General features: G+C 43.5%; 1 protein-coding gene across 1 annotated transcript in view; it reads right to left on the reverse strand.

Annotated features, from left to right (window-relative positions):
• Positions 1 to 10528: 10528 nt before the first annotated feature.
• The window catches only part of LOC115466748 (keratin, type II cytoskeletal cochleal-like), a 30147-nt gene continuing 20608 nt past the window's right edge, over positions 10529 to 20067 (reverse strand). Inside the window, exons 6-9 of the mRNA XM_030198217.1 lie at positions 18307 to 18432; positions 12525 to 12745; positions 11886 to 11920; positions 10529 to 11755 (exon numbers count right to left, since the gene is read on the reverse strand). Of these exons, the coding sequence (XP_030054077.1) occupies positions 11574 to 11755; positions 11886 to 11920; positions 12525 to 12745; positions 18307 to 18432 (564 nt within the window). The 3' untranslated portion in view covers positions 10529 to 11573. The remainder of the gene's footprint in view (positions 11756 to 11885; positions 11921 to 12524; positions 12746 to 18306; positions 18433 to 20067) is intronic.

A 20067-nucleotide genomic window follows, 5' to 3' on the forward strand; every position in this document is an offset into this window, starting at 1 on the left:
GTATGAGTATTTCTTCACAGTTTGCTTGTGCACAAAGCTCCTTTTAGCACAGGGCACCTGAAGAAGAGCAGAAAATTGTACAAAGTGCTGCAATAAGCTGTGCGCAAAGCCTCCCACACTTCATTATGGGGCCCTTTAACTAAGGCGCACCGAAAAATGGCCTGCGCTGGTGTAGATGCATGTTGTGGATGCACACAGGTCCATTTTTCAGCGCGCCTGGAAAAATGCCTTGGCCAAAAATGGACGTGTGGGCAAAATTAGAACCAGCGCGCGTCCATTTTCAGCCTATCCTTACCGCCACCCATCGACTTGGTGGTAAGGTCTCAAGCGGTAACTGGGCGGTAAGTGTCAGCGTGTATACACAAGCACTTACCACCCAGTTAGCACCATCCGGTAGAAAATGTGTACCGCACGATTTGTACACGTGTCAAAAATGGAATTACTGCCCAGGGCACACGGTAACCGGGTGGTAGTTCCAATTTGATGCGTGTTGGACACGCATAGGTGCCTAGGTGCCTTAATAAAAGGACCCCTATATTGGCCCAGAATGGGAAAACCCCCTTCATAAATCCAGCCCTAAAGGAGCAGTTGTAGATCTGGGAGGGATAAACCGCCCCTCCATTAGACTTCAGTAGCAATAACACAGTGCTCTCAGCCTCTGGCTCCTAAGTTTTTGGACTGAGTCCTAAAGTAAAAAAAAAATAAAATTGGCAAATCCTAATGTACACTTTTATGCTATTTACATATTTTAAGAGAAAAAAATGCAATCTAAAGGTGGGACAGAAAGACTGAGCTTAGAATACAGTGAGGTGGAGACTAGAGACAGATATGACACAACCAAGTAGTGGCTTAAGAGTGATTTTCATTCTTTTTGTCATGGTATGTCCAAAAGGAGCCTATTTAGAAATGCTACTCCATGAGAGAAATACATATTAAGAAATGGAATCTATTTTGACAAAGTTAAAATGTAAGCTTCAAATCATGAATACAGAGGGGGGGGGGGGGGGGGGGGGGGGGGGAAGGCCGACAGTCGCTCAAAAGAGCATGGTTCGGGATAAGGTATCTTTCAAAGATATCACCATAACAGGGAAGATAGAGTATCCTGATAGTGAGGTTGCAAAAGAGATTGTAGTAGATCGGGTATCTTTAAATAACAATAAAAATCAGACAAAAGATTGCCAGTTAATACTGTCAAGTACTAAGCATGATGTACTTAGGAACAACAAACATAGTTTGAAATGTCTATATGCGAATGCCAGGAGCCTAAGAAATAAGATGGGGGAGTTAGAATATATTGCACTAAATGAAAAATTAGATATAATAGGCATCTCTGAGACCTGGTGGAAGGAGGATAACCAGTGGGACACTGTCATACCGGGGTACAAATTATATCGTAGTGATAGGGTGAATCGGATTGGTGGAGGGGTAGCATTGTATATTAACGAGAGCCTTGAATCAAATAGATTGAAAATTCTGCAGGAAGCAAAACACTCCTTGGAATCACTGTGGATTGAAATTCCATGTGCAAAGGGGAAAAGGATAGTGATAGGAGTGTACTACCGTCCGCCTGGTCAGGACGAACAGACGGATGCGGAAATGTTAAAGGAAATCAGGGACGCAAACAAACTGGGCAACACAATAATAATGGGGGATTTCAATTACCCGCATATAGACTGGGTTAATGTAACATCTGTACACGTAAGGGACATAAGATTTCTTGATGAAATCAAGGACAGCTTCATGGAACAGCTAGTTCAGGAGCCGACAAGAGAAGGAAAAATACTAGACTTAGTCCTTAGTGGTGCTCATGATCTAGTGCAGGGGGTAACGATACGAGGGCCGCTTGATAACAGTGATCATAATATGATCGGTTTTGATATTGGCATTGAAGGAAGTGAAACTAGGAAATCAAGTACGCTAGCGTTTAACTATAGAAAAGGTGATTACGACAAAATGAGAAAAATGGTGAAAAAAAGACTGAAAGGAGCAGCTCGCAGAGTAAAAAACTTGCATCAGGCGTGGATGCTGTTTAAAAACACCATCCTGGAGGTTCAGGACAAATATATTCCACGTATTAGAAAAAAGGGAAAAAAGACTAAATGTCAGCCGGCGTGGCTAAACAGTAAGATAAAGGAAATCATTAGAGCCAAAAAACAATCCTTCAGAAAGTGGAGAAGAGAACCAACTGAAAGAAACAGGATAGATCATAAGGAATGCCAAGCCAAATGCAAAGCGGAGATAAGGAGGGCAAAAAAGGACTTTGAGAAGAAATTAGCGTTGGAAGCAAAAATACATAGTAAAAACTTTTTTAGATACATTAAAAGCAGGAAACCGGCCAAAGAGTCGGTTGGGCCGCTGGACGAAAATGGTGTTAAAGGGGCGATCAAGGAGGACAAAGCCGTAGCGGAGAAATTAAATGAATTCTTTGCTTCGGTCTTCACCGAGGAGGATTTGGGGGGGACACCGGTGCCGGAAAGAATATTTGAAGCGGGGGAGTCGGAGAAACTAAACAAATTCTCTGTAACCTTGGAGGATGTAATGGGTCAGTTCAGCAAGCTGAAGAGTAGTAAATCACCGGGACCTGATGGTATTCATCCCAGAGTATTAATAGAACTAAAAAATGAACTTGCGGAGCTACTGTTAGAAATATGCAATCTGTCCCTAAAATCGAGTGTAATACCGGAAGACTGGAGGGTAGCCAATGTTACTCCGATTTTTAAGAAAGGTTCCAGAGGAGATCCGGGAAATTATAGACCGGTGAGTCTGACGTCGGTGCCGGGCAAGATGGTGGAGGCTATTATTAAGAATAAAATTGCAGAGCATATACAAAAACATGGACTGATGAGACAAAGTCAGCACGGATTTAGTGAAGGGAAGTCTTGCCTCACCAATCTAATGCATTTTTTTGAGGGGGTAAGCAAACATGTGGACAATGGGGAGCCGGTTGATATTGTATATCTGGATTTTCAGAAGGCGTTTGACAAAGTGCCGCACGAAAGACTCCTGAAGAAATTGCAGAGTCATGGAATCGGAGGTAGGGTATTATTATGGATTAAGAACTGGTTGAAAGATAGGAAGCAGAGAGTAGGATTGCGTGGCCAGTATTCTCAGTGGAGGAGGGTAGTTAGTGGGGTCCCGCAGGGGTCTGTGCTGGGTCCGTTGCTTTTTAATGTATTTATAAATGACCTAGAGATGGGAATAACTAGTGAGGTAATTAAATTCGCCGATGACACAAAATTATTCAGGGTCGTCAAGTCGCAGGAGGAATGTGAACGATTACAGGAGGACCTTGCGAGACTGGGAGAATGGGCGTGCAAGTGGCAGATGAAGTTCAGTGTTGACAAGTGCAAAGTGATGCATGTGGGTAAGAGGAACCCGAATTATAGCTACGTCTTGCAAGGTTCCGCGTTAGGAGTTACGGATCAAGAAAGGGATCTGGGTGTCGTCGTCGATGATACGCTGAAACCTTCTGCTCAGTGTGCTGCTGCGGCTAGGAAAGCGAATAGAATGTTGGGTGTTATTAGGAAGGGTATGGAGTCCAGGTGTGCGGATGTTATAATGCCGTTGTATCGCTCCATGGTGCGACCGCACCTGGAGTATTGTGTTCAGTACTGGTCTCCGTATCTCAAAAAAGATATAGTAGAATTGGAAAAGGTACAGCGAAGGGCGACGAAAATGATAGTGGGGATGGGACGACTTTCCTATGAAGAGAGGCTGAGAAGGCTAGGGCTTTTCAGCTTGGAGAAGAGACGGCTGAGGGGAGATATGATAGAAGTGTATAAAATAATGAGTGGAATGGATCGGGTGGATGTGAAGCGACTGTTCACGCTATCCAAAAATACTAGGACTAGAGGGCATGAGTTGAAGCTACAGTGTGGTAAATTTAAAACGAATCGGAGAAAATTTTTCTTCACCCAACGTGTAATTAGACTCTGGAATTCATTGCCGGAGAACGTGGTACGGGCGGTTAGCTTGACGGAGTTTAAAAAGGGGTTAGATAGATTCCTAAAGGACAAGTCCATAGACCGCTATTAAATGGACTGGAAAAATTCCTCATTTTTAGGTATAACTTGTCTGGAATGTTTTTACGTTTGGGGAGCGTGCCAGGTGCCCTTGACCTGGATTGGCCACTGTCGGTGACAGGATGCTGGGCTAGATGGACCTTTGGTCTTTCCTAGTATGGCACTACTTATGTACTTATGTACTTATGTAGGATTGTCCCTTCATGGTCTTCAGGCCGAAATTGAGAAGGTGTATAATAAGGTGGGATAAGACCCCTCCATTTGGCCCACCTGGTTGAATCCTGGCCAAACCTTTTGCAATCTGCATCTTAGAATTTATGTGCATCACTTTACCAAATATGCTTAGAAATTTGTGTGCGTAAACTCTAATTAATGCCAATTTATGTCAATAATTGCTTGTGAAGTTTCAATTATCAGCGCTGATTGGTTTAAGATTGTTAAGTTGCACGCGCTAATCAGAATACAACCTCATTTCCATGTGCAACTCAAGTCGCACTGCATAGAACTCTGGCGGTAAATGACTTTCTCAAGAGCATATAGCAAATGGTGGTGTGGCATGCTTCCTCACCCAGCCTGTCCTGGATAGCACTTTAATTGTTGACGCTTCTGCCTCAGACACCTAGATATTATGAACACATGTATAGTGATTGACTATTCACTTACCCTGCACCTGGCCTACCTTGCTGCACACCCTGAAATTTAGACCAGTTCCTCATATCTTATTCAACTGGATACCTAATCTGCCTTTAGTTTAGCCACCCGTCTATTTATCCCAATTGACTCTGTACTGCTCATTTTGTCCCCTCTATATATCGCAACAGCACTTGATCCCTTGGCTACATAGTAAAATGTTTCATTGTATTGTATGAACAGTATTAACATCATATCTATGTTATTTGAATGTTCTCATTTGTGTCTGTTTGTCTATTTATTGATTGATTGATTGATTGGTGCTTATATCCCACGTTATCCGGAAATGCATAGACCAGCTCAATGTAGCTTACAAATTACCAGATAGTATACAATGATAGTAATTTATAAACAGAGAAATATTAAAAAATAAGTTGGATTAGACTGCAAAGAAAATTAATACAGCAGTAAGAGGCTTAGTTATAGTAAAGAACTACATCTGAAATTGATTGCATAGGACAAAAACTTATTGAGTACAAAAGCTTTCAGGTGTTTCATTCGTATTATGTTGACATCGTATCATATCTATGTTGCATTAATGTTCTTCCATTATGGTATCATTTGTATTTTACTGACAGCTATCATATTTGTGTTATATGATTTTTTTACAGTGCTGTTAAATGTGTATATTTCTGAAAGTGTGTTGTTTGTGCTATTACTAGGATGTAATTTGCCTGTCTCCGAGTTTACTTCATCGATTGTTATGCTTATATTGGTCATTTTACTATTCATTTTGGTGAATCTCTTCATAACAATGATTAATAGATTCCAACACATATATAAATAAATACATAAATACTTCAATCATGTTCTGTCTGAAACATTAATTTTGTATGAGAAAATAGCTTAGAGCAGTGGTCCCCAGACCTGGTCCTGGAGGCACCCCAGCCAGTCAGGTTTTCAGGATATCCACAATGAATATTCATGAGAGATTTGCATGCACTGCCTTCCTGGTATGCAAATCACTCTCAAGAATATTCATTGTGGATATCCTGAAAGCCTGACTGGCTGGGGTGCCTCCAGGACCAGGTATGGGAACCATGGGCTTAGAGGATGATTGATATAGTCAGAGCAGTTGCTGCATAAAATGGTGTTTAGGACAGGAGGTGCTTTTCCTAGCTTGGCACCTAGGCCAGTCATTTTTTTTTTTGCCCACCCCTTACAATAGTGCTGGTTGCAGTGCTGTTATATGAACCTCAGACTGAAAGCAAAGTTCTGTACCTTTCATCAAAACATGAGGGTCAATAGTCAACTAATTGATTAACCAATTAGAAACACAATTGAATCAGCCAGAACATACTTAACTCTTCTCTTCCCAAGTTGTAAATGCCTGAAGTATAAATCAATATAAGCGTCAAGTTTCTCTTACATATGCACACAGCTTTGGAATTCACTAGCAAAACGCCTGTAATCTATGAATAATCATCTAGAATTCTGAAAAAAACTAAAAACTCACCTGTTCAAGAAGGCAAACCCCACAGTATCTGACATAAACACCAAATAATGAAATATGGCATTTTATTCAGGAAACGGACAGTTTTCAACCCCGACGCATGATCACATCCTAACATTTTGTCTGAATCACCCCAACTTATTTACCACTACTTCTTTACTGTACTTGTCACTGTAATAGTACCCCTATACTGTATTTGTTCAAACCGGAGTCTGTAACCACCTCTCCGGAACTATGTAATCCACTTTGAGCCTACTAATAAGTGGGAAAAGGTGGGATACAAATGTAACAAATAAATAAAATAAAAGGGACTTTAGATTTAGTGGCCACCATTAGATGTTCTATTCATGATTTACATATGTAAATACCAGGCTATACACATGTAAAACCCAATATCAGAAAGTTGCTATTCACATGTGTATATCCATCCATATTGGACCAGCTTCCATATATGGTGCCAAAAAAAGCACACAGCACAAGTCTATAAAACTCTACTAAAGTTAGGCACAGTTTATAGAATATGTGCAGTGGCCATCCCATGAATAAAATTTAGGTGTAGCCAGTGGCGTAGCTACGGGGCCACGGGGGCCTGGGCCACCGTAGATTTGGCCCTGAACCCCCCCTGCCGACAACCCTCTCGACCCCCCTCCCGCCACCAACCCTCCCCTGCCACCGCCGTCGCCATGGGCTACCTTTGCTTGCGGGAGACCCCAGCTGATCTGCAAGGCTTCGTTCTGTTTCTGTGAGTCTGACATCCTGCACGTACAATGTGCAGGACATCAGAAACAGAACAAAGCCTTCACAGGAAGAAGAGGACCTCGGTTGGCGGGGATTGGGGTCCCCCGCCAGCAAAGGTAGCCCACGGCGACGGCGGTGGCGAATTGGTGGCAGGAGGGGGGGTCGAGAGGGTCATTGGCAGGGGTCATCAAAGTTGTTGTTGGTGGTGGTGGTGGCGGCGGGGGGGGGGGGGGTTGGCAATGGCGGGGGGGGGGGGGGTCGGCGGCACTAGGGGGGGGGACTAAAATATGCCCCCTCACCTTGGGCTCTGGACTCCCGTCCCGCCGAAGTCTGGCTATGCCCCTGGGTGTACCCATTTCCATCAACTAAAACCTGGTGTAAATGCCCAAGTCTTATTTAGGTATGGATCGGGCATATTCTGTAACAGTGTATGTAATTTTCAGGAACACCCATGATCTGCCCATATCCCTCCCATGGCCATTCCACTTTTGTGATCTGCGCATTAGAATTTACACGAACCGCTTTGCAGAATACGCTCAGAAAGTTGCACATGTAAATTCTAATTAGTGCTGATAATCGCTTATTAGTGGGCAATTATCAGTGCTAATTAGCTTGTTAAACAATTAAGTTGCACGTGCAAATTGGCTTCGCATGCTGACTTGCATGCACACCTGATTCGATGTTTATAGAGTCTGGGGGACTTATGTGTACATTGCAAGAGGATGTGGTTTGGACAGGGCAAGGCTTGAGTGGAACCAAATCCACACATATATATTCCATTTCAGAAAGGAAATGTACACGCGTGTCCTAATATATGAACATCAGGATTTAGAGTTGCTCCTTTGTATATACAGGTTTAGAGAAATAGCTTGATTGAGCAGCTCTGTACAGGATGGATTAAGGGAAGTGTCCTCCTTAATCCCCCATTGTGTATTTCCCCTTCCAATGTAGAACTAAATCAGAATTGTGGCCTCTGTATTAAATTAACAGAATTCACACCTGGAGGCATAGGAGCCAACTTTTCAAAATTATTGGGGGTGCTAAGCCCAATGGAAATGACTCCTCCCTGGACACATACAAGGAATTTTCTCAATATTGGGGGTGCTCAAGCACCCACAGCACCCACAGAGTCAGCTCCAATGCCTGGAGGTTTCCAAAATGGCTGACATAGGTACATGTGCAAGTTCTGACATATTATGTTTCACATGCAAGCGTCAGCAGTTACATGTTTACATTTCCAAGTTCCTCCAGTCAATTTTACAGTATGTGTCTTTAAAATGTCTGCTCCCACTGCACGTGCAACCAAATACACACGTACTCCTGTGTGTGCTTTACAGCATGTTGTACGTCAGCAGATCTTTTCTAAAATACTACTGGAATTGTATATACCCCAACTTCGATATATCAATTCCTCTTTCTACATTCTAAAATGGACCTTAATACATATAAGTCCTCTATCCATTTTTTTGAAGCACTGTATAGATAATGCCACCAAAATTCCCTCTAAATACTGCAGCAGTATCCAGATAGTATTGGGGCAGAGTGAAAGCATTCTGCGTAACCACATGTAATATTCAGCCACTATCAGTTTAGCTAAGAGGTTTAATTTAGGCCAGCAAAATAGCCGCTTTTAAACTGCTTATTTGTATGTAGGTAGTAGCTGAATATTTTTTCATTCAAAGAATAGTTACGCTCTGGAACTCATTGCCAGAGGATATGGTAACAGTGGTTAGCGTATCTGGGTTTTAAAAAGGTTTGGACAAGTTCCTGGAGGAAAGGTCCGTGGTCTGTTATTGAGATGGACATGGGAGAAGCCACTGCTTGCCCCAGGATTGGTAGCGTGGAACGGTGCTATTAATTGGGTTTCTGCCAGGTACTTGTGACCTGGATTGGCAGAATACTGGGCTAGATGGACCATTAGTCTGACCCAGTTTGGCTACTCTTATGTACTTCTATTCTTATATAGCTGCTATTCATACTGCTGCTAGAGGTGAGAGTGCTTTCCACGTGTTTTCAGCACAGTCACCTATCCAGACAGCAGTTCTGTATATGTATATTTTATAAACATCATAATTGACATTAAAAAAACACGCACTGCCGGATTTGAATGTTGACCCATCAGAAAAGGTCCGTATAGACTCTGCCCAGTTTTCCTACTTCTGCAGCACTACTGCATACAGCAGCACCATAGAAACACTGGCTAGCAGTGATCGTAGTGACTGACCTGTGACGTAGCTTCATTTTGCCACCAATTAGGATCCTCCATTCTGGCCTTTGGAAGGCACCTCTCATCCTTTTGATGAAGAGATATCATAAATCTTAAATCTGCACTCATTGAGCCAGTCAAGACTGTGAGCATCACAAGGGAAGGAAATTGATCCCTCTAGCTTTCGGGGAAGTAGTTCTCACAGTGACTAGGTACCGCTACTGGCGATGTGAGACTTTCAGATCCCTCACTCTCCGGGGTTTCTGTATGCATGGAGACATTATAAATAGGACTGAAGGGGGAAAGAGGAGCTTCATAAATTATAATAATCTTGGAAGAGTCATGGGACTTCCAAACTTGTCCTGAGGACTTCACAGTCAGTCAAATTTTAAGGATATCCACAGTGAATATGCATGAGAGATTTGAATATACTGGACTTTCAAGGTATGAACACTTCTCTCATGCTTAGTCCTTGTGGAGATCCTGAACCCCCCCCCCCCCCATTTGGCTGTTCCAAAGGCTGAGTGTTTATAAACACGTGTGGGAAGGAAGACATGGGAGGAAGTGTGCAGTGGTGGCAGCTTCCCGATATACAATCAGACTTGGGGATCACCTCTTCCCGATTCTACCCTCTCCCTATGGTGTATCCCCATTCCTCATGAGATATCCACTAGGTGCCTGCCACTGCAACCACTTATGCAAAGTCAGCATAGGTCCTGAGTCAGTGTGCACACCCATTCCCTGCAGCGGCCCTACCTCCTCCTCCCATGCGGAACCTGCGTACAGGCAGAATTGTCATAGGATCCGTGAGCACGCACTGATGTTTCTTCAAGTTCAGTTGTTACTGCTGTGCAATGCATTTTTTCTAGCAAAAAAGGTGCTGGTACTCAAATGCTAGGCCACCCTTCAGGGGAGGGGTGATCACTGTGATACCCACCCCACAATAGCCAGGCCCCCTGCAACCAGTCACAGAATCTATGACGCGGCAGAATTGGTGTGTAGAGCCTGAGCTCTTTCATTAAAACTTGGGGTCCATGGGTCAATTTTAGCAGACAATGAAAAAGGTGCCGGTACTCAGTACCCCTCAAAAAAAACCCTTCTGCTGTGGTTAGCAGCCCCAGGTAAAGTGGTGGCAGTAGTTTTGGAACCTATGAAAATTCAGCACTGAAGACAGATGCCTCTGTTTTCTAGTCCTAAATTCTAAGGCTGACTGTGGAATCAATGTAGAGTGCAGCTCATCCTTGGGAAATGAGACCTACAAATCCACAGATGTCCTGAGGCAAAAAGAGAACTGGATCCAGTTGGCAATCTGAATTAGAATGCAGACTGCACACCAATGAGCATATCATGAGACATGTTCCACAGAACGCTGAACCGACCCATTAAAGTCTTTAAAATCTGAACATCAGCCGCAGTCGGTTTTGGACAGAAGAAGGAAACTTTATTTTTTTGAATGGGTTTTTTTTTTCCACCACACATACATCCCCTTCTCCAAAAACTCAGGAGATTTTATCCACCATTTGGATCTCAGAAATTATAGTTTGGAACAAGGTACAAAATGTATTTCAAAATAACTGGTCTCACTTTTGTACATTCACAGCAAGAAACTTAGGACTTCAAATAGTTTAGTGCCCCAATGGTATATTCAGTTTGGAAAACAACATTTGGCTGGCACACACAACTGTGAACACTCCATCTTTGCCGTTTTTACAGGACCTGGAAATTGACCTGAAACAACTGCGTCATGTAAGAACCTAAGTACACTAGCACCGTATCATTGCCTGATGTATATAGGGATGGTCACATGCTACAGCGTGGAATTTTCCACCCAGTATACTCAGTGATTTCTTGTAACCTAGGTGCAGGGATATTTTATGTTTCTTTTATAGCTCTTCTAACAGAAATCTGAGAACCAGATGTGGAGTCGGGGCTATTGGGCCAAATCCAGTTGCACTTGAAGACAGCTTCATTTGTGAGGAGCATCATACACTGTGAGTTTTCCCAGCCAAAAGAGATCTCTGATCGAAATGACAGCATCCCACAAGGCAGCAACACTAAGCAAATGGGGCCAGGGTAGCCTTGGGGATCAACAGAAGGAAACAGCAAAAGCTGAGTAGGAAAGAGAGACTGCACTTTGACAGCTACAGCAACCATTTGTATCAATAAATCATTTAGACTGTGTGTTATTTAAACTCCCCGCTTCAGAGGCCATTTCCTCTCATTGCACTGTGGCTTGTGGTCTAGCAGGGACATGGTTGATAGGTTCCTGAGATGCCTATCACAGTATTTGCAATAACTAAACACTAACACTTATAATGAAAGGAAGCCTTTCTATTGCAGGAGTAGCAGTTACCTTAGTAACGTCTAAAATTGAGACATTATTTTTATAAATTCATGGTGAAAAATGGTTCATGGTGTTGCTGTCAACAGGCAGTGAATACATTTCTTTCCTCTGGGACCACACTTAGCGCTTGTAACTGCTTCTACTTGAAGAAGTTGACACTGAGTATGACTTCATGGCACCAGAGCCACCTCCAATGCCGCCTCCAAAGTTCAGCCCGCTGCTCCCCATTCCACTTCCAAAGCTCACGCCATATCCACTGCCACCGCCCAGTCCAGAGCTGCCCATGGATGAGTTCACCACCGCTGCAAGGAAATGCATATGTTAATCCACCTTGCAAAAGTTCCTCATATCCAGTCACATAAACAAATAATATTAAAATGGAAGCAGAGTGCCCTTTCCATAATCTGAGACAACTAACTGAGAAATACTTACACACACTTACGGAACCAACACCATCTCCAGTCAGCCTGGTAAAAAAAAAAGACAAAAGCAAGGTCAAAGGCAGGTGAGGGTTCCCTGGACAGTACTCTGGGATTGGTTCCGTATAGGTTCCCTGGACAATACTCTATAATTAGTTCATTACCTCTAATGATGCAGTTCTAGATTCCCTGGACAGTACGCTGTGATTGGTTCAGTACCTCTAATGATGCAGTTCTAGATTCCATGGACAGCACTCTGAGATTGGTACATTATTTCTAATTATGCGGTTTTAGGCTCCCTGGACAGCACTCTGTGATTGGTTCAGTACCTCTAATGATGCAGTTCTAGGTTCCTTGTCAGTACTCTGCGATTAGGTCATTACTTCTAATGATGCAGTTCTAGCCCTTTCACAGGCTGTAATGGAATTCTGGCACAGAACTAGTTGGCTCGATTAACAAGTGTTTCCTTGGTCTCCCTCTATCCCGTTTAGAAATTCAAGTATGCAATCTGCATTTAAAGTATGTGGTGTGTCCAGTGTTGAAATAGACCTATGAGGGGGAACAACTCATTAAATATCAAGGAGCTCTGCATAGGTGTTATTCATTTTTCCTATTTGCATCTTTCCGTATCATGCTTGATTGTTGCACCCACCTGCTCTCCTCTCCTTCCAGCAGCTTCTTGTAGGTGGCGATCTCAATGTCCAGAGCCAGCTTGACATTCATCAGCTCCTGGTACTCCCGCAACTGACGTGCCATGTCCTCCTTGGCCTTCTTCAAGGCAGCCTCTAGTTCAGCCAATTTCGACCTGGCATCATTCAGGGCAAGCTCCCCACGTTCTTCTGCTTCAGCAATGGATGCTTCCAGTTTAGCACGCTGAAGAGGGTGTAAACAAAATAAGATTTCAAGACCCAGATCTTATCTGCTCTCTTGTGTCCTCCTGTTCTGAGATAGGGACTAAATACAAAATTTTAGAGAAACTGCGAACAAGCAGCCATGTCAGGTATCTTCATTGTTGCCTTTAGACAAAGGTTTTGTGTGACATCCCTGCTAGTATAGGTCAATACAATGCTGTACCTGGAAACTGTGGATAGCAGTGGAAGACTATGTCAGAACTGCTAACTGATGACAGGTCGTTTTTCCTCATTAATAATTCAGAGACACAGAGGATTACGTTCTGAACATGTGCACCCACCCTGCCCTGAAAGCATGTATTTCAGCTGAAATCATGAATCATAGGTGATCTTTCTGCTAACAACCACTTTTTCCCTTCCAGGCACCATTACAATTAATTATATATCTCCTTAAACATCCAGAGTACAAATTACCGAAGGCTGGAGGGTTAGCAGAAAAGTTCTCCATCTTTGGCGAGCTGTAGTAACCTGCACACAGGATTGATTTTAGCTCTTAAACACCTTTAATAGAGTTGTAAAATCCTAGTGCTACCTTTTTTTGCTGCTACCCTCCCCCCCCCCCCCCCCCCCCCCCCCCACCGTGGATTCTAGTAGTATCCTTCACAGGTTTCTCTTTTGTCTCAACAGTAACTTCATTAATATCTGAGCACTCTTTCTGGATGAAATGGGATTATAGAAAAGCTGGTGGGTGAATCTGGGGTAGTGCATGAGCAGCTCACTTGGGAGGGGGCAGTTATTGTTTACTAAAACTGTAGTAATCTCCCCTCTAAATAGATGTGAAAAGTACATTCTCTAAAGTTCTCTACCTATTTTAAACCGTTATTTAAAAAAAAAATTCAGAACTCTCAGGTATGTCCGGCATACATAAGAATTAATTGCATTACAAAAATTAAAAGCTGTTAACAAAATCCAACAGATAAATTATATGTGGGAGACATGCCCAGGTCAGCAACATTGAAACTGGATCCCAGAATATTTTAAACCGATTAATTATTAATATTTCCTCTCTAGCATGATTTGCTGGCTCAGCAAGTGTCTTTTTCTCATTCTCTGGTCTCATCTCCGCTCCATTTTTGTCAGCTCTTGCTCTCAATTCTTCTCTTGTTTTCTTATCAGTTTTAGTTCTCTCTAAATGTTAAGTAGTAGTATCTTCTTTGTTTGTTTGTTTCTAAGTGGATACTTTTGTACACTCTCTCTTGCTGCTCTTTTTTACTGCTTCTCTCCTTTCTTCTTCTTCCTACTTCCTTGCCTGTCCTCATTCCTCCTCTGCCTCTTTCCTCCTATATGCTTTCCTCTATACAATATCATTTTCCTCCTGACTTATCTTCCTGAATAATATCCATTCCTCTCCCAATGGACATAGTTTGGGGGGGAGGGGAGGCATTGCCCCCTCCCCCCCAAACGGCTTGCCACCTCAGTTTCATGAGGCACTTCTCCCTCTCCTTCCATATCCCACGAGGCTCGCCGGTATTGCTATCATTCTCCCTCCCCTCTCCACTCTCCCTCTACCCCTGCCCCCGGGCTGCAGACCTCCAAATTTCCAGACTTCCGGCAGCATCAGCAATGTATGTGCTGCCAGGGTTGCCTTCAGCCTGCACCAGAAGCCTTCTCTGTACAGTCACTTCCTGTTCCTAGCGTAGGCGGGACACTGTACAGAGAAGGGTTCCAGGGCAGGCTGAAGGCAACGCTGGCAGCACTTACATCGCTGACGCTGCCAGTGGTATGGAAGTTTAGAGGTTTGCAGTGGGGCAGGGGGTAGAGGGATCAAGCAGGCTATTAAACTTCCTTGAGAAGGAGAGTGCAGGGACAGTGATAGTGATACTGGTGGCGCATCCACAGACAGGGAGAAGAAAAGGGTAACATGAACAAGGGTAAGGAAAGATGCCAGACCGCAGGGGAAAGGGGAAGGGGATGCAAGAGCAAGGATGAGGAGTTGGGAAAGAGAGGGGATAAGAAGCTAGACCCACGAGAGAAAGACAGAATGCATGAAGGAGGGAAGATTGGGGGAAAAGCTGGATCTGGGAAGGGGGAGAGCGAGATGCAGTACCATGGGGATGGGACAGGGGAGAGAAGAGGGAGAAATCCTGACCCTGGGGTGGGGGTGCAGGAGAAAGGGAGGAAGAAGGGGGAGGAACATGGGGACAGGGGGAGGGATGTGGAAATAGAGGGCAGATACTGAACAAGGGGGAATAGGGACAAGAACACAGAGGGGAGGTGATGGATAGGAGAGATAGGGAGACAGAGGGAATGACAGTGGGCATGAAGAGAGAAACAAGCCAAATAGGAGATACTGGAAAGCAGAAGATGCATACATCTAGTAGCGCTATAGAAATGATAAGTAGTAGTAGTAGTAAGATGTATGGGACTAGGGTGTGTGGCTGGGAAGGAGAAGGAGCAGAAGATGAATTGGGCTAGGGGGTGTGGGTGGAGGGGAGGGGGAGCAGACCAGAAGATGGATGGGGCTAGGGGGGTGCAAATGGAGAGGAGGCGCAACAGATCAGAAGATGGATGGGGTTAGGGGTGTGGGTGGAGGGGAGGGGAGGGGGAACAGATCAGAAGATGAATAGAGCTAGGGGTGTACAAAGCAGAAAATGACTGGAACTAGGTGATTGAATGGGAGAGTGTTGTAGATCAGAACAGGGAATTATGGATAGGAGAGATGGAGTGGGAATTTTTAAGGAATTGTGAATACTTGGAAGTTTTAGATATAAGTGGGGGTATATTGATGGGTTGAGAGAATGAGTGAGGGTGTGAAATGAGGGATAAGAGAAGAAGGGCAAGAAAGGAGGATGATACGGGGAAAAAGGATGACTGGAAGACTGGAAAAAGGATGAGAGACATTGAAAAGAGATAGGAGCCAGCTCCCCGAATACTGAGAAAATTCCTTGTATGTGTCCAGGGAGGAGTTATTTCCATTGGGCTTAGCACCCCCAATAATTTTGAAAAGTTGGCTCCAGGGAGTGAGAGTGGAAATGGGGTTAAAATGATGGTGAAAGAAAGGTAATAATACATAGGGTATAGGGTAAGAGATATAAGAATGGCCTTGAAGGCAAGGAAGGAAGGAAGGAAAGGCAGGGCTGGAGCTGGGACTGATAGGGTGATGAGATGCAGTGGAGGGTAGATGAGGGCTAAAAGGGTGAGTACAGAGGATGAGAATGGGGGACTAAGGAAGTAAGTGAAAGATGGGGGGAGGGGTTTATGAGACTGGGGAATGGAGAGACAGAGGGGGCAATAGGAGTGCTGGAGAGGGAATGCAAGGGAGATAGTAAAAGCTAGTAGGTAGATGAGAAATGAAATGGAAACTAAGGACTAAAGGGTGAGGGAAAGGGAGATAAATGCAGAGAAGAAGAAAGTGGTAAAAAATATAAAATGAAAGATCAGTGCCAGACAGATGTAGAGAAGGAAAGGAATAAGACAAGAGACGAGAGATGAAATGGAAAAGCCAACCTGGAAAAAAATTAGAAGACTTGCACATGGAAAGTGGAAGAATTGTCACCAGCCCAATTAGAAAAATAAAATGCTTAGACAACAAAAGTAGAAAAGAAAAAAAATATATATTTTTATTTAATACTTGTTAAGAACTGAGAAGTGTCTGCTTTGTGGAATGTACATTTTTTTTTCTGTTTTAGTATTTTGCAGGAGAAAATACAGTTCTCTTTCTCTTTACCAGTATTTGCACTGCATGAATTTTTGAGAGTCCCTATTTTGTATCAGGTGAGGGTCTGTCCATGCTCTGCATGTTCAACTGAGAAGAAGGATTCTGCTAGCTTGTAGTGTCTGTGTAGGAATGTGTAACAGCCCAGCTTGTCTCAGTTTCCCAGTAACAGGTATATTTGTGCTCTAGGGCCCAGTGTAATATTTATAGCACTGTCTTTCACACGTTTTAGGGCTGTTATGGTGTGTTAAGTCTTCTGTATAGATTTTGAGTGTCTTTTTGTAGGGTTTTGCGTTATTTCATAAAGTGTCTTGCCCTATTTGAAAGCAGCTTTGTGGCGAGGGCTGTCAAAGGCGGCCCTAGTTATCACCCAAACTAAAGATGCTCAACACAAATTAGCAAATGAATATGCTAATGTACCAAGGCCCCCTTCCCCCCTAAATGAATCAGTCCAATTAAGACAAAAAAAAGCCCATGCCTCTCCCCTTAAACCCTAAAGTGTCTCTCATTTCTTTCTCCCTCATCTTCCCCACAGAATACTGTTGCTAGATATTCTCCCAGGCTCCCTCAATCCTATGTGCTCAGCAATTTTTATGCTCCTGAGATCAGCCCCACCCAGAAGGATGAGCAGATACAACACAGATTCCAGCTTCTCCCCCTAACTTGAGATAGTTAGGATGGGGGAAGAGCAATGAGAGGTCATCATTGCCCTGCTCTCATTGTCTCCTCCAAACACAGCTCTGGAACAGTGGTGTGACAGACCATGCCCAGAGCTGCTTTCAAATACTGAAATGCAAAGTTCTGGCAGCCATGTTAACCCTTGAGAAAACTAAATATGTTGCAAGATATTGTGGTGCTTTTTACTGAACTAGCATAGAAAGGATCCAAAGCTGATGTTGTACATGAGTTTTACAGGCCAGTCAGAAGGTCTCTGAAGAAGTCAGTGTGGTCTTGAAAACTCAACACCCTCTTTGGATACTTCTTAAATTGGTCCATTAAAAGGGATCACAATTCATCAAGAAATTCAGCTTTTCTAATATTTGGTTTGGGTGAGGAGGGACTTGATATACTGCTTTTCTATGGTTTTTTTGCAACTACATTCAAAGTGGTTTACACATTATATACAGGTACTTATTTATACCTGGAGCAATGGAGGGTTAAGTGACTTGCCCAGGGTCACAGGGAGCTGCAGGGGGAGTTAAACCCAGTTCCTCAGGATCAAGGTCTGCTACACTAACCACTAGGCTGCTCCTTTGCTCCCCACTAACCACTAGGCTACTCTTCTGCTCCCCACTAGGTTACTCCTCTGTCCCTCTTGGCTGCAAATTGTGTTTGAGTGAGTTCCAAAGAGTTCTTTTACAAATTACACCATCTGTAGATCAAATGACTGTAGTTCTGCAACACTCTCTTTGAAGAGGTGTGACAGCAGACACCTTGTTTAAGGAAACCATGATCACCAGATGAATAAAGCCTTATGATACCCGTGAGAAAAGAGCATAGCTTTGGCTTTGACCCAGAAAGATGTATGAATGCCTGGAAATGAGTGTGGGAGCTGTTCTTATACCCTCTCAATGCCAGTCCCTGAAGCCATTACCTTTCAAAGCTGGAAGTGTTCCATTCACCACCTCAGTTGATCAGCTTCAAAAATTAGACTGGATCTTGAATCCTGGGGCGGGATTAGTGGTGTCCTGATCAGATTGCATTTACTATGCACTTGATCAGTCAGACTTTCCCAATGATGTCAAAAGAAAGAGCCCTGGCAAGTGTAGGTGATTCAGATACAACTTATAGCTGCTGTGCAGATCGCACTGCTTTCCAAAAAGCATTCCCTTAGGTACCATACATGACAATGAGAAGCTGCCTCCCACCTGGTTTTTCATGTTCTCAATCTCTGCCTGTAGACGCTGGATCATGCGGTTCATTTCAGAGATCTCGGTCTTGGTGTTGCGGAGGTCATCGCCATGTCTGCCGGCAGTCATCTGCAGCTCCTCATACTGGAAAGCAGAGGACACAGCTCAGACCGTGACATAAAAAGGGCATCAAATGAAATGATTATCGCTGGGGTATGAAGCCTCAGAACAGTAACACTACTGTTTCCAAAGCAGGATTGAAAATTGAAGGATGACAGTACATGAGAAAAGAGGAGGGGGGGAGGTTCCTTCTTGTTGTAACTGAGATATGCAGAAATCTCTCTGAATGCTAGGCATATGAAGAGGGATTCCCTTTGGTATATACTACCTAAGTACATAAGTGTTGCCATACTGGGACAGACTGAAGGTTCATCATACCCAGTATCCTGCTTCCAATAGTGGCCAATCCAGGTCACAAGGAGGCATATTTTCAAAGCACTTAGCCTCCCAAAGTTCCATAGAAACCTATGGAACTTAGCCTCCCAAAGTGCTTTGAAAATATGCCTGATAGGCACATATTTATAGAATAGTGTGTCGACACATATTTATAGAATAGCATGTATACACATATCTATATCATAGCATGAGGACACATATTTATAGAATGGTGCATAGGCACAGATTTATACAATAGCACATAGACACATTTACAGAATAGCACGTACACACATTTACAGGATAGCACATAGGCACATATTTATAGAATAGTATATAAGCAAATATTTGTAGTATAGCATGTAGGCATATATTTAGAGAATAGCAAATAGGCACATATTTATAGACTAGAACATAGACACATTTATAATAGCATGTAGACACATATTTATAGAATAGTGTGTTGACACATGTATAGAATAGCATGCAGACACATATTTATAGAATAGCACATAGACACATTTATAAACTAGTGCAATGACACATATATATATAGCATAGAATGTGGACACAGTTATAGAATAGCGCATAGGTGCGTATTTATAGCATAGCATCATAGGCGCCCCATATAAGGGGCTTGGGGAGACTAAGCCTCCCTAGCCCAACCGTGAAGTTCCCCACCTGCCTCCTCCTCGAACTCAGCCCCGGATCAGCCATTAACAAAATTGTATCTTCTGCTGGTGCCTACCCCCCACTGAGCCCACTCACTTCTTTTCTTACCGGCTCTGCCAGAACCTCCCCCTGTAACTTCCTGCACCGTATTTTCCGGCAGCAGAGCCTGGGGCTGTGACTGTGAGCCTGAGTGTTGCAGCATGCGGCTCTTTTCAGTCAGTCACCAATCCAGCCAGGGAGGGAGGTAGAGGATCGAGCAAGGTGGTAAGTGTTGGAGGGGGGAGGAGTATTTGGGCTCTTTTTGCTTTGCTTTGCTGAACAGGAGAGGGTGTTTGTAAATGAGAGTCCTAGGAGGAGATTTAGCAGTGCATTAACACTGCCTGGTCACCCGATTATGAAAATATATAGATGCTTCATTCAGCAATTCTTAAGACTTTTTTTGTGAAATAGGACATGATGGTGACTGGTGAGGGAGGAGAAACAGAGGGGTGATGATGAAGGGAGGAGAGAAAGATAGGGAGAGTTGTTGGATGGTGGTGTGGGGCAAGATAGTGGGGCAGTGTTGGATTGGGGCAGAGAGAGAGGTTTTATAAGTTAAAATAAAAATAAATATTTTGTTTCATGCAGATCTCTTTTGTTTGAACATAACTAAATGGGCTATAAGCCCCTAAT

Source organism: Microcaecilia unicolor, chromosome 3 (assembly GCF_901765095.1).
Source record: "Microcaecilia unicolor chromosome 3, aMicUni1.1, whole genome shotgun sequence".
NCBI classification, from domain to species: Eukaryota; Metazoa; Chordata; class Amphibia; order Gymnophiona; family Siphonopidae; genus Microcaecilia; species Microcaecilia unicolor.